This window comes from Lepisosteus oculatus, chromosome 21 (genome assembly GCF_040954835.1).
Source record: "Lepisosteus oculatus isolate fLepOcu1 chromosome 21, fLepOcu1.hap2, whole genome shotgun sequence".
Taxonomy (NCBI): domain Eukaryota; kingdom Metazoa; phylum Chordata; class Actinopteri; order Semionotiformes; family Lepisosteidae; genus Lepisosteus; species Lepisosteus oculatus.
Window position 1 is genome coordinate 13,499,694 of NC_090716.1, and position 13,896 is coordinate 13,513,589.

The following is a 13,896-nucleotide window of genomic DNA, read 5'->3' on the forward strand; positions in this document are numbered from 1 at the left end:
TTTAATCCTTTTCCCTGCTTTTGCTTTTTCTTGCAAAAATTAATGCACGGCGGTCTAAAAAAATAAACCACTTGTTTTGAGCAGCTCGTCATTGGAGGCTGTGGTTAGGGAAACATGATTTTCTTTGCAGTGACACAGGAGGGCCATTCTCTAAACCCTGCTTGGGTTCCTTTGCAAAGTCCAGTATTTCTTTAGGTTTGGACAGCACGGTACTGATAGATTAGAACACCATTTTGGCAGTTTATTAGCACAGTCCTATTCCAAGAGCACAGCATGTAAAGTCAAATGACTACAACAAAGGATCATTTCTCAGATGCTGAAATCTCAAAGAGCTCTTTGAATGACATTAAGCGCTGTATTTTCTTGCTCTAGCCAGAAGGAGAAATGTTATCGAATTAAAGTTCTGAATATATTAATATTTAAAAGCTACACATTTGAGTTATACTGAAAGGTGCAGTTATGGCAGCCCGTTCAATAATATTCGACTCGTATGTTTATGGATCGTGTAGACAATGGAGGCTGTGACGCCAACTGTCCTTTTGGTGCATTTTCTGAATATTTCTAATTCATATCCCCCACAACATTGTATAGTGAGTAACTCTGCATATGAGCTTTGCAGGCAACAGTGCTCATTTCAGCTTCCTGATGGGCTCTCTCAAACGCCACATTGTGAACCCTGGTGGTGTCCTGTGCGTCAGGGACTTTTTGATTTATGTTCAAAGCTGATGGAGACCAACCTCCATATCCAGGGTGCACTGGTGCATGTAGAAGGAACAACATACACCAGACAAATGGAAAAGTACGTACAACAATATTCAGTGATATTCTCTTGATTTATTTTGAATCTTTTTGAGGTTTTGCTGCGCCTCTGAATCGGGCCCATCGTGACTGGCTGTTGTGTGCAAAGAGCTCACAGGCCAAAATATTTCATTCATTTGGTTTCCATTGAAGTCTAAATTGTACTATTGTTCCGGTGCCATGTTGGCCAACCACAGTGCAGGTCCTGCCTGGGCGAAGGTATCGGTTTCCTCCTTGCCCCCCAGTTGCCGCTGGCTGTGTGATATCACCATTAAGGAATGGCAGGCTGCAGTAGAAATTTGCCCATGCTGGGGCTAATTGAGTCAAAGCCCCAGCAGCTCCCCATGCTGTAATTAATGCCCCTGTCGGCATGGCAACAGGCCCTCCTGAGCAATGATGTCAGTGCGTGCTGCCAAATGTTGGGGTTAAACAGGGTTGGGGAGTTTGTGGGGGGCGGGGTCGAGCTACGCCTGGCGTGTCAGCTTGTGTTTGTGTGGAGATAGCAGGCCAGCTGCTGAAAGAAAGGTGCTTGTAAGGGACATTAGCGGGCGAATCGAGTTTCTCCTGAACTGACAGACAAGATACCGCCTGCCCGCTTGTCTGCCTGCCCATATGGTGAAAGATGATGTCATCTCTTTTGGCTGTTGCCATTAATAGCTAGTGAAAGACAGCTCTTCCCTCACAGCTTAAGGGGCCAGAGCCCAGGAATAGCTAGCAGTGTAAAGGCTGTGCAGAAAGTCTATTTAAAGCCCAGTAAGTATAGCTGAGACCTTGTGAACTTGCTGTGCACTCCATTTCCAGATTAATACATAGCTACAACATTTCAGTGTTTAATTCTGGTTTACTTCAGGCAGAGACCAGTCTAATAAACAAGAACACGGCTCCAAAAAATGGTTGCTAGGGCATCGATGTTGTACAAAAAGCTGTGACAATGATCATCACTTGCAGTCACATTATTTGCTGTTTTTTTTATCTGGCTTGGCACATTTTCTGATTATTTTCTGAAGGTCGCGATTGTGTAAGTGTATTACTCACAGCACAACTGACTAACTGGCTCCAGGCTGTAACTCTTCCCCTGAATCACTGATATGCAAGACTAGTCATGAACCGAGTGCATCACCTCATGAGATGTAGTATTTTTGGTTTGCCTTCTGGTTATCTGAGCTTGTGCTGAGGTCCGAAATCTTCTGCCTTCTGAAGCCATCGAAGTTGCACATTAAGGAGAAGCACGGTTGTGTACAGATGAATGAAGACGTGGGAGAAATTAATGCCATCCTGAGCTGAGAACGTGTTGGGAGGGGGGATTAAGTGCTGAAACGTATAGACAAAGAACATGCCAGCATTTCTAAATGGAATTTAAATTCTAGCGGAGCTTGATCCTGGCTTGCAGAATATTTCTGCTTTGAGTGCATGAAGTGCGTTTTTTGGCTTGCGTGACTTCCCAGCGTCCTGCGTCTCGTCAGCGCGGCAGCTGAAGCCCTGGGCCGCCGCGGGCGGGGGGAGCAGCTGCTGCCGGCCGCGGAGTCGGCGAGCAGCAGGCAGGGAGAGGTCGAGGAGCAGATGTTGTGGTGTTGCAGGGGCAGAGAGAGCCCAGCGGCGGGCAGACCGGTGGGGGGGACGGGGGCAGACAAGGGCAAGGAAGGGGCTTTGTGAGGCCCGCTCCATCCGTTGAGGTCAAAGAGAAAAAAGCTCCCCCCCTTTCTTTTCCTTCACCTTTCCCCACATTTTTGTTCTTCCGTTTCCTTCCCTTTCTTTCAGGCCAACGTGTTCCCTCTTTCCCGGCCCGTTTCTCTCCCATTTTCCCCACTTTCTTCATTCGTTCTTTTCATTTTGTGATTTTGAACGTTTCATTCTGCATGCATCGTTCCGCTGTTCCCCACACCCCCTCTCCTCGCGCTCTTTCTCCCTGGGGACGTGCAGGCCAGGGTTAAGCTCTAATCCAGGATGATGTCATTCCTCCGGCTCCCTGCCTTACTTGGAAACGGGGCTAATGTGTCCCAGATTTGAAAAGCTGATTTGAGATTAGGCTTTAAATGTATCTGCCCTGCTCATGTTTTCCTTGAAGTACTCCCTCGCCAACTGAGGTCATTCATACTCCTCTTTCTGTCAGAAATTACATAGCCACTTTTCAGAACCTCGTGTGAGTGTGTCACAGCGTGGGATCTCCGTCTCTTTTGTTGTTTTCTTTACTTGAGATGGAGAAGATCTTTAAGGAATCATGCACTGGATGACTGGAGTATTAAAATGCTGGTAGCCGCAGTCCTTAACAAGTTAATGGTATAATTGTTTAACACCAAGTTCTGATAGACTATAATTGCTGCACTATAGGGTCTGGCTAGTTAAGTGCTTATATGGAAAAAGGAAGCTGACGGCTCAAGCCCAGCTATGTTTTTCAAATGACACGTAAATCCTGTTTTATGCTACTTAGAGATGATACTTGAGATGCATAGTTCACACCCTAATTCCTGATACATAAATACTGGGTAACATTTCTTCAAAGCTTCATTTTTTTCCCCTTCTCTTATGTAACTCTCAAGCAGTCATTTCTGTGATTAAAGGGATTTTTTGGATTTCTTCAGTGTTTATTTTGGGGGGGGTTTGGAAAAAGCTGCGGAAATTTTAGTTTTTTAAAAAGGAAGCATGCTGCAGTGAGTGGTAATGAGCTGAAACAGTTGCTGTATTAGAAGTCTCTGAAATTGCGTCTCATTGCCAGATGTGCAATAAGGTTTTATCTCTGCAGAGCTGTAGCTCCCAATTCTTTCGAACTTCAACCAGATGCTGTTATGCTTTTTTGTTGTTGTTGTTGTTGTTGTGGTTTTAATAAAAAGGCCCTTGCAGAAAGGGGTCTCGGTAGCACTGTAGCACCTGTGGCCAGCCTCATTCCCCAGGCCTGATGCAATGGTAGAAGAGAGGAGATGAGGTAATGCAGGAAAGAGCTCTGAAACAGGATCCGCCTAGGTTTTAAAGGTGCCGAGCTCAGATTTCTTGTGCCCCACGGAGTGTTGCTAACCCTCTGTTTTTTTGTCTTTATTCGGTCAATCCCCCGCTGACTGTATGACTGCCTTGAGCTAACATGTTTTCTTTCAGCAACAAGAAAACGGCTCTCATTGTCCAGAAGAAGTGCTTCCAGTTCAGATTCGTTTGCTGTCTGTCACTTTTTCTTCCTTTTTTTTTTTAAAGTGACGTCGCACACTTAAAAAAGAAAAAGCTTGGGTGGTTTTGGGTTGGAGAATTTAATACATTAAACAGCGCGAATCACTAAAGGTTGTTTCAGTGTGGTATCCGCCAAGAGTAGTGTGATGTCAATCCCAGGAGTATGGTGTGTTTTCCATGTGTGTATGGTGTGTTGTAAAATTGTGGTGGCAGTTTCTGACTGATACTTCATTAAAGATCCCACCCCAAACCAGTCTCTGTGCCCAGTACTATTATGCCTGTGCTTCACTCAGCAGTTATTGTTTTTTGGAGGACGTTTTTTTCGATAGCCTATTCCCAGGGTGTCTCTGTGCAAATCTGTTTGTGACTCATGCCACAGAACACCAACAGCTGGTGTTAACACTGAGCGATGAATCGGATAGTCTTCTCTCGCCTGTTTATGTTCAGGTGCTTTTCTTTGGCACTACACAAAAACATATAGTGCCAGCTTACGTCGGCTGCCATTGTGTCTGTCACTGGGAGGAGATCACAGAGATGAAGTCATAATTCCCCCCTGCCTCCTCGCCACACGACTGTGCTTTCCCTCTCAGAGTGGGCTACCTGCTGGAGGGAGTCCACACTTGCACAGGTCACAGACAGCAGCACAGGGGTGCTGAGAGGCACGATACAAACACCACTCTTCTGGTTTTAGTAGTACGGGTTACATTCATGAGAAGCTGTAACTCATCAGTTATCATGATGACATTTTTTTTCTGCAAGGTGGCTTTGCCGGTTCTCAAAACAGGGTTTAGGGGGAGGAGACTTACAAGAAAATGAAACTGTTTGGCATTTTGTACTGTTGAAGGGCAGCGCTTTAAAAGTAAATACTATATTTTTTAAAAAAAACATTAACCTCAAAGCGGGTTTTGGATTGCACATTTCACATAGTGAAATTAATAAGAAAATATATAAAAATAACCTAAAAAATAAGATATAGCCAGCAGCTATATAAACCTGTAACTCACAACTATTGACACTGAAGCTCAGCAGGTGTGAGCCTGGCCAGTACGTGGAGGGGAGACCTCCTGGCAAAACTATGGCTGCTGCCGGAAGAGGTGTTAGAGGGACCAGAAGGGGGCGCTCCCTCTCTAGTCTGTGTGGGTCCTGATGTCCTAATGTAGTGACGGGGGCACTATGCTGTAAAAAAGGCGCTGTCCTTCAGACCTAAAACTCAGCACTATGTAAGTGTAAGGAATTATTATTATTGTTAAAATAATTTAAACTGGTATTACCTTATGGTTAAGGACGTGCTTCTGGATAGTGTTGGGAGCGAAATGCCTGTATTTTACCAGAGAACAGTGGGTCAGTAGTTCAGTAGGTTCCTAACAGACAGCCTGTTTTTGTTTGTTTTCTTCAGGGGGCTTTGCTGCCTTCTCCTCCTGCTTTCCTGCGCTCTGTGAGGGGAAGCCAGCAGCCATCTTGCCCATGAGCATCTCCCAGCCCTGCTTGCCGGTGGCCAACGTCGGCCCGACGCGTATCCTACCCCACCTGTACCTGGGCTCCCAGAAGGACGTGCTGAACAAGGTGAGGGGAGCTGGAGGGCTGGGGGCGTTACTGTTCTCTGCGTGAGCTCCACCTCATCGTAACATGTTCAAGTGGGGTGGGGGGGACGAGGGAATTTAATATGTGGTTCCTTTAGTTACAACAGACACCTCTAGAGTGAGAGTTGATGTCTCTAGGAACATCGGTCCGAAGCAGAGGGAGCTCGGTCACTCCCAGTATTCTCGGGGGTTTATTCAGCCTGGTCGAGTCCTCATCTGTTGCACTTCAGCTTTCTCTTGGCTCTGAGGACACGAATGCTGTAGATTTAACAGGTGTAATTAACTTCATTATGGTGTATGTGCAGGGAATAAAAACACACCAGGCTGTGTCAAACCATACAAGCTTTTATGGCTGTATGATATATACATATATGATATGATCTCTCTATTTTTGTAACAACACACTTGGACTGGAATGGGCTTTTGTGGTTTGATTAGACCATTGATGCTGCCTAACACCTGCTAAGTGCCAAACAGAATTAAATTAGCTAGTTCCTGCTCGCTTGATGGTTGCCATGGCAATTTTGTAGCTCATGCAGGTTGCTTCTTACACCTCTTTATTTAACATGAAATGAGAGTGTGAGCTCGTTTTATTAATGTTTCTTGTCCTCTGGGACTCCTCCTAGGCGTGCTGTAGCAAGAAGAAAAACATGAAACTTTCATCATATGTGGTGTATGTATAAGAAATCTATACATCTGAAAATCATGCAACTGAAAGGGTTTTGCAGGCAGATACACATATACTTATTTCTATATTGATGTTATGTGAATGGGATTTCCTTACTGCAAAGCTAAGTAATACAGATACAGGATGAAATAGTTCTGCTCCTTAACAGTTTTTAAAGGTTTGATACTCCCAGTATTGCACTGAAGGGATCTTTAGAAAAAGGTTAGAGATGATTGCCATGCCATTCCACTGTCTGGAGTGCAAACATTACTTGAAAATGAATAGAAAAAAACAATTCTGCTTCCATGTAACACTTCCTTGTTCATACATGAGCACGCTAATAGCCAAAATGTCAAGGGAGGTCAGTGCTCTTTAAAGCTCTTTATCACTGCACTGTATCTCTGATTCATGCTGTGAATACCTCAGTGTTTTTCCTTTGTTGTGACAAGCAGCTCTGATGACGTTGCTATCAGCTATGTGTTAGTCACGCATTATAGGTGATCCTAATCCATTTCAGACCTTATCCTGAATGTTTGGAACCTTATGGTTAAGCAGTGTTATGAAACAGGCTGCTAAATCCATGGCTTGCTCCCTCATAGATCAAGCATAGTGATGCTTTTCATGGTTAATGGGCCCCTGGCGTATGTACTGCAGGTGTTTATTCGCTTCTCCTCGTGTCACTGCAGAGGAGGTGTTTTTGTGAAGCGTTACAGGCACTGACCTGCGTTCCAGTGTGTAGTACTGCAGCAGGGCGCCCTGGCTAACCCGAGCCATTCTCCTGGTTCTCCCACAGGACCTCATGGCACAGAATGGCATCACGTATGTCCTGAACGCCAGCAACACGTGTCCGAAGCCAGATTTCATCTGCGAGAGCCACTTCATGCGCATTCCCGTCAACGACAACTACTGTGAGAAGCTCCTGCCCTGGCTGGACAAAAGCAATGACTTCATTGGTAAGAAAAACATGCAGTACTGCCCTCTCAACCACAATTAATTCCCTGTATGAGAAGGATGATGGCGTGTCTGTTTTCTCAATGTGAGGAAGCATTTTTTCCTCTAAATGAGTCAATGACCTTAAGACACCTGGCTGACAATAGCCTGCATAGTAGGTGTATAGACCATGTACCATTTATTAGACTAACGAGAACACTGTCAGCCAAGACTGTAAGGCAAGACAAGGCTGTCATTTTGAAACAGACTTGGGTGGTTCAATGGTTTCATTCATTGCCGACTTGTAACTAAGGCCTGGGTTTGATTCCAGATGACGATTCAGGAGGAAATTGCTATCCTGGTCTCTCTACACCAGAGAATATTTGTGTCACAGAAGCAACAGGAAATTTGTCCCAGCGTGGTACATGCTTGGACAAAAGATATATATTTTTTCTCTTATTCTCCACAGATTCAGTGGCATTCATAGAGCAGCAAGACGTTTCTTTACTAAAACCAACAGATGTACCATTCATTTTCAAATTCGCACTCATTTGGGAGTATAATAACCATGCCACTGTTTCTCAGAAAGGTTCTCCTTGCATGACAAGACACATGGTATCTTGTGCTCCACGGTGTAGTGAAGGAAGCATTACTCAGATCTTTTAAAAATACCAACTCCAGGAAAGGAGTGAAGAGACTGCTGCATAACTGTAGTCCAGTCACTGACCTTGTGCTTTCCCACATAGACAAAGTCAAGGTGTCCAACTGCAGAGTCATCGTCCACTGCTTGGCAGGCATTTCCCGCTCCGCCACCATCGCCATTGCCTACATCATGAAGACCATGGGCCTCTCTTCAGATGACGCATACAGGTAACTCCTCACATCTTCTGAGTCTTCTTCTCTGTCATCCCAGTCGGATCAGAGCAAGGCTCGTCTTCTGTCCTCACTGGGCCTTCTGGGATTCCCTCTGGCTAGAGAGCGATTAAATGAGATCCACAAAACCCGAAGATCATGGCCCTCAAGGCCCTTCGAAGACCCTAGACCTTTCTCCTAGAGTTTCAGTTTTACAGATAACTGACTTTTTACGTGGCAGCAAAACTAAAAATGTAGTTTTCTACTGTAGACAAGTCTTCAAAATACGTTTTAAATCTGAACAAAAAAAATGTGTATTAAATATTTTAAATAAAATGTCTATTAAAGCCCTTTTCACAGGATGTAGCACCGAGCCTGACCGTTAGTACTGGATTGAGCAATATCAGTAGAAAGCTGTTGACCATAAACAATAATGTACACATCAGGACGTTGTGTTCTGTTTCCCTTTTGAAGCCAAAGGAAGGCAGTGTTTACTCCAAGATGGGCTCAACAAAGATTGCATGTATTGTGCTCATACTTAGCAGAGGAAAACTAAACTCTGTTTTACTGTCCTTAAGGTTTGTGAAAGACCGGAGGCCCTCGATATCACCCAATTTCAACTTCCTGGGGCAGCTGCTAGAGTTTGAGAAGGGGCTGAAGCTGCTCAAAGCCTGGTCCGCCAGCCCCAGCAAACCCCTGGCGGAGAGACGCGAGGAAGAGGCGGAGCAGAAGGCCCTGGAGCCCAGCGCTGGGCGTCCTGGAGGCCTGGAGAATGGGGGCACGGCGTGGGAGGCTCCGGAGACAGAACCACAGTCAAGAGCCCCTGAGCCTGAGCCAGAGAAAGGGGAGTCCAAACTGGCCTCACCTACGTCGCTGCAGCAGGGCCTGAATGGCCTGCACCTGTCGGCGGAGCGCATCCTGGACACCAACCGTCTCAAGCGCTCCTTCTCGCTGGACATCAAGTCGGCCTACTCCCCCAGCCAGTGCCCCAGGGCCACCCCGGTCATAGCTGTCACGCCCATGGCCTCGGAGGACGTCCCCAAGCTCTGCAAGCTGGACAGTCCCCGAGCCGCCAACGGCTTTTGCCAGTTCTCGCCGGTCCTGGACAGCCCGGGAGCAGGAGAGGCGAGCGGGGAGGCCAGGGCGCGGCAGCGCAGGAAAGGGAAGCACAACAGCAGCGCTGGGAGCTCCCCAGCCCACTCCCTGAGCTTGAACTTCGGCCGGACGGGGCCCGTGCACAAGAGCCCCAGCCTGGATGAGAACCTGAAAGCATCGCTCTTGCTGACCCTGCCCGGTGGCCACCAGCCGCTGGCGAGCTCCAACGGAGTGTGGACCAAGCACAGGGAGTCCGTACAGGCCACCAGCCCTGGCACCCCCACTGGCGAGAGCCCCTGGTACTTTGGCGCAGACTCCCCGGCCGCTGGAAGCTCGGTGCACTTCGGGAGCAGCTCGGCCTACGTATCGTTCGGATGCAGCGGGCTGGCCGGCAGCTGCGAAGCTGTCCGGCTCCGGGAGAAGCCCCAGGAGCACCGAGACTCTCGGGGGAGCTGGCACGAGGACGGCGCCCCCGGCGCAGCGGACAAGCAGTACAAACGGCGGAGCTGCCAGATGGAGTTTGAGGACGGGATCTCCGAGACTCGGGCCAGGGAGGATTTGGGGAAGATTGGCAAGCAGTCAAGCTTCTCCGGGAGCATGGAGATCATCGAGGTCTCCTGACCCGCAGGCCGAGGGAAAGGAACTGTGTAACCGGAACAGGGATTTGGGGTCGGGGATGGGAAGGGGTGGTTATTTATAATATAAATCTATTTTATTTTGTTTGCATTTACGATTCAAAGAGAATGACGTCAAAGGACAAGTCTGTGGTCTCTGTCTCTGAGCGTGCCAGGAAAGGGGGGGGGCGGAAGCAGTCCGTGGCCTCTTTAAGAAGGAAAGAGGCTTCAGAGCTCAGAGCGTAAAGAGGGGCAAGATGCCAGAAAGCGATTACCTGGAGGCTTCCTCCACACCCATTCAAGTTCAAGTGTATGTTTCAGGAAAATCTAAAATCTTCCATCCAGGCGTTCCCCCTGGGAATCTTTACAATCCGTTTGTGTTTTATTTTGCTGCTTTATCATACCATGGTGTCAAAAGAACACTAATTGGGGCTGTATTTCTGTCTTGATGACGTTGCTGTGTAATGGTGTCAGGTCTGGGGGACGCCATGCCTCAGCACAAGGAGCGGCATTGGACTTCGAGGCCCTGCGGTACCTGAGCCGCGATATTCTGTGGTACTCTGTTAATATGAAGGATTACTCCTTAGGGAGAGTGGGTTTCCCCCCTGCAACTCTTGTTCAAATGAAGAACGAATCAAGCCATGCCGAGTTTTAATGCCCAACATGGTATACCCTAGTGAGAAGCGTTCGGAGGAAGTGCTCACGTGACCCCTCTCCCCTCACCCAGTGTTTGTTTTTGTGTTTGGGAATGACCCTGGTGTTTCAATATTTGGTGATTTACAACAGAAATTCTTTGTTGGTGTTTGAAGTCACATGTGCAGCAGGTGTTTATTATTCCCAGCAAAGCAAATTCTGAGAGACGCTGCCCACACACGCTTCCTGCTTCTCCCTGAAGTATATTCTGAGCATGCTCAGAGCAGTAGGAAACAGAGACACGAGAAGCTGTGCAGAAACAGCACTAAGCTTTATATATATTTATATATATAAAGTAAATAATTTTACTGCAATTTTAATGGACTTTTAATATTTCCTCCAGTATAGTTTTAATTTATTTTATCTGTTCATTCTGGCAATGAGAAATAATATAATGTTGGTGGATTTTTTTGTTTTCTTTTTTACTGTATGGTATTTATGAAAAAAACTACAACACACTCACACACACACATCTTTGAGCAATACAATTTCTCTTTCTCCGCGTCGGCAAGGGAGGCTGATGGCTGAAGCTTAGGGAAGCATCTATGTTTCAGTGCTTAAAGGAAAAAATAGAGGGTCTGCAGACATCGAGAACCTGGGTTCTCAGAAGTGTGAAATCACCGCTTGCAGAAATCCCAAATTCTGAAGTTGTTGCACTTCTGCAGCGCACACCCACGGTACTACCCTTTACCCCAGCTCTTGCAACTTTTAGGACTCATTGGGGCTTTAATTAGGTTGAAGTGGAGCTTTCTGGAACACTGCGTCATTATTGTGTTTACAACAGACAAGACACAATTAAGGGTAACAGGGAGAATATCACATTATTTGTGCCCTTTTTCATCCATTGTTTCTGCGTTGTATTTATGAATTTATTTATTTGGTAACTGTTAGCTTGTCAGGATAGCACCGCGAGGTTTACGAAGAATGACAGACGCACTTTCATGCACAAGTTTCAAAACCAGAATCCAACCCACGCACAGTAAGCTGGAGACACCAGTAGAGTTAGCTCTTTTCAATTCCCACAAAAGAAATACTTTTGATGGTGGGCGAAAACCAACCCCTACAGTCTTCCAAGCTTTTCTAGTATGTTAGTAATGCTGACCAAATGGCTTGCAGTGTGGTGTTGTTCATCCCAATAGGTGTTCCGATTTGAAAAGTCTGTTGGCATAGTCTAGAAACTAGTGTAGGTGTGTAGTATGGAGAAGGCTGGCTAGAGTCAGCTTTGCTAGTTCACAATCTGGGAATCTACAGTGCTGACACTGGTAAGCTTCTTTGTATCAACAAGTAAAGTTCGAAGTTAAATTTGATGTGACCAGCTAGCATCTTTAATATTTGTTCATCTGTGCCCATTGTTTTAAATGCAGCCTTATAATGTGCCAGTACAGTGAGTGCAGTTCTTTCTTCTAAAATACTTAGATCTGTATCCTTTAATACTGTCATGGAATGTTAAAATGGGAGTTACAAAAGCTATGAAAACAAGACGTGCTCCTCTTTAGTATTGGCATTTTCCTACCGAAACAGTATTGTTCCACCATCTTTGGGACTTCTTAATTTGGGAATTGACGTAAATTGAGCTGAACCTCAGGAAGTATAGTAAAGAGCCTCGGCGCTGTGTTAAGTCTGTGTCCTTTAGTCCTTTAGATCTTCACAGCCGCGAGCTGCTATAGCTGACACTGAAGAGAGAAGTTTCAAACTTGGGATCTATAATGCTGCATATATTTTCTGGGAGAAAAACATCCAAAGTTAGGTTGATTGTAAAACCATTTCACAAATCTTCAAAAGTCAAAACCCCTGTCAGTGTTCAGATTTTCTGTTAATTATATCTGTTAGAATAATAGTACAGTTGTTATTCCTGCTTACCTGGGCTACAGTGAAAGCTGGATCTTTAAAGCAGCCGTGACTAAACTTTATTGAAGGAGTTGCTGTCTTGAGACCAAAGAGCATTTCCACATCAATTCTTAAAAGGTTTGCTGATCGGCTTCGTATGGTTACTCATTTTAGCTATAAGCTACAGCAAGAGGCATAGATGGAGATGTGTAACCTAAGCAACTGCTCACTTTGGTTCGAGAGCATTTCTGAAAGTTGACAAATCTGAAGTGAGACCTTAGGACCTACCCAAAGAATTTACCCTGTGCTTAGGTTAATCTCCCCTGATTGCTTTCACTCTCCCATTTGGTATTTTTTCTCTGACCAGGAATAAAAATGCCGAAATATTATATCTTAGCCAGTGAACTTACCTTCTTTCTCGGGATGAAGAGCATTTCCTGCTGCAAGCCATACACGACTTGCGCTTGCCCAGCATTGCCTTGCCCGGTTCCCTGGGAAATGGGCTCCCTTAAGCTGTGTCCCCTGTACAGTATACACTGGTGTTCCTCAGTCTTGGTTCTGGAGGGCCAGACTCCTGCAGGTTGCATGGGTAACCACAAACCCCAGGAAACTGTAGGAAATAAAAGGCTGATTTCCTGTGAACTGATTGACAGCTCCAGGAACATTAAGGCCCTCCAGAAAAGAGCTAAATACGCCAGGCCATAAAGTATTCCCCCACCTCCCTCGCCCGTAAACACCCACTCAAGGATGCTTCATCAACACTTGTTGTTCTCAGGGTAATTCCCCTTAGGAAAAGCCTCGATGACAACATCAGCACAATTCAGGTTTCTCTGTCCAATTGCAGACATAAATGTGAGGGATTTTTTTCTGTGCTTTAAGTGAATGGTAATGCTCTCCTAGAGTGCTAATGATTTTTCTTGATAGGATTTCTGTATGGCAACCTTTGACTTTGACTTTTTTGTGAGGCTGTAAGTTAACACCTGGAATGACTCATTATTTTTACTCTGTGAGAGATGTTATTTTTTCCTTTCTTTTTTAATATTATTGTTATTTAAAAACCATGTAATGAAAAGATGCAGGCTATCCTGATTATTATTATTATTATTATTGTTATTACTGTTGCTGATGTTATTGTTATCTTATTGTAAATAGCAATGTATCTAAAATGGATGAATTTAGGTAACTTTTTTGGAAAAAAAACATCCGATACCTTAGGCTGCTTGACGCAAAATACCTCAGGATCTATTGAAAGGCTTTTTTCCTCCCCTTGTACCTGTTTTGTGAAAATGAAAAATGAAATATACAAAAAAGAAAATTTCATCTCAGGTTTGTTTTTAACTTCGAAAAAATGCCAGTAAAATGAAAAAATGAAAACAAAGGTGCAATATTTTTTTAACTTTTATAAGTATTCTGGAGTAGTCAAAAAGGGGATAAACACAAGAGTAGCGGAGAAATCTTTTCTACTTTTCCACACAGCACAAATGAATCATTCTGGAGCATCAAAGCGTGGACTGATGGCTTTTATGAACATAGACGGAGGGATTCAGGCAGAGATCACCACCTGTTGGCTACAGACAGTATCTCTCATTGGTAGGATCTCAGAGTAATGACTTGATACAGAGCTACCAAAAGACTGAATAGAATGGAAGAACTCTTATAGCCACAGTGCAGTTTGGAACGTGATTGC

At 45.3% G+C, this 13,896-nt stretch overlaps 1 protein-coding gene across 5 annotated transcripts in view; it reads left to right on the forward strand.

Annotated features, from left to right (window-relative positions):
- Positions 1 to 13,524, forward strand: part of dusp8a (dual specificity phosphatase 8a) — an 86,043-nt gene extending 72,519 nt beyond the window's left edge. For all 5 annotated transcript variants that reach the window (XM_015338151.2, XM_006642450.3, XM_015338152.2 and 2 more), the window contains 4 exons: positions 5,348 to 5,514; positions 6,992 to 7,151; positions 7,875 to 7,998; positions 8,559 to 13,524. In XM_015338151.2, the coding sequence (XP_015193637.2) occupies positions 5,348 to 5,514; positions 6,992 to 7,151; positions 7,875 to 7,998; positions 8,559 to 9,696 (1,589 nt within the window). In that variant the 3' untranslated portion in view covers positions 9,697 to 13,524. The remainder of the gene's footprint in view (positions 1 to 5,347; positions 5,515 to 6,991; positions 7,152 to 7,874; positions 7,999 to 8,558) is intronic.
- Positions 13,525 to 13,896: the final 372 nt, after the last annotated feature.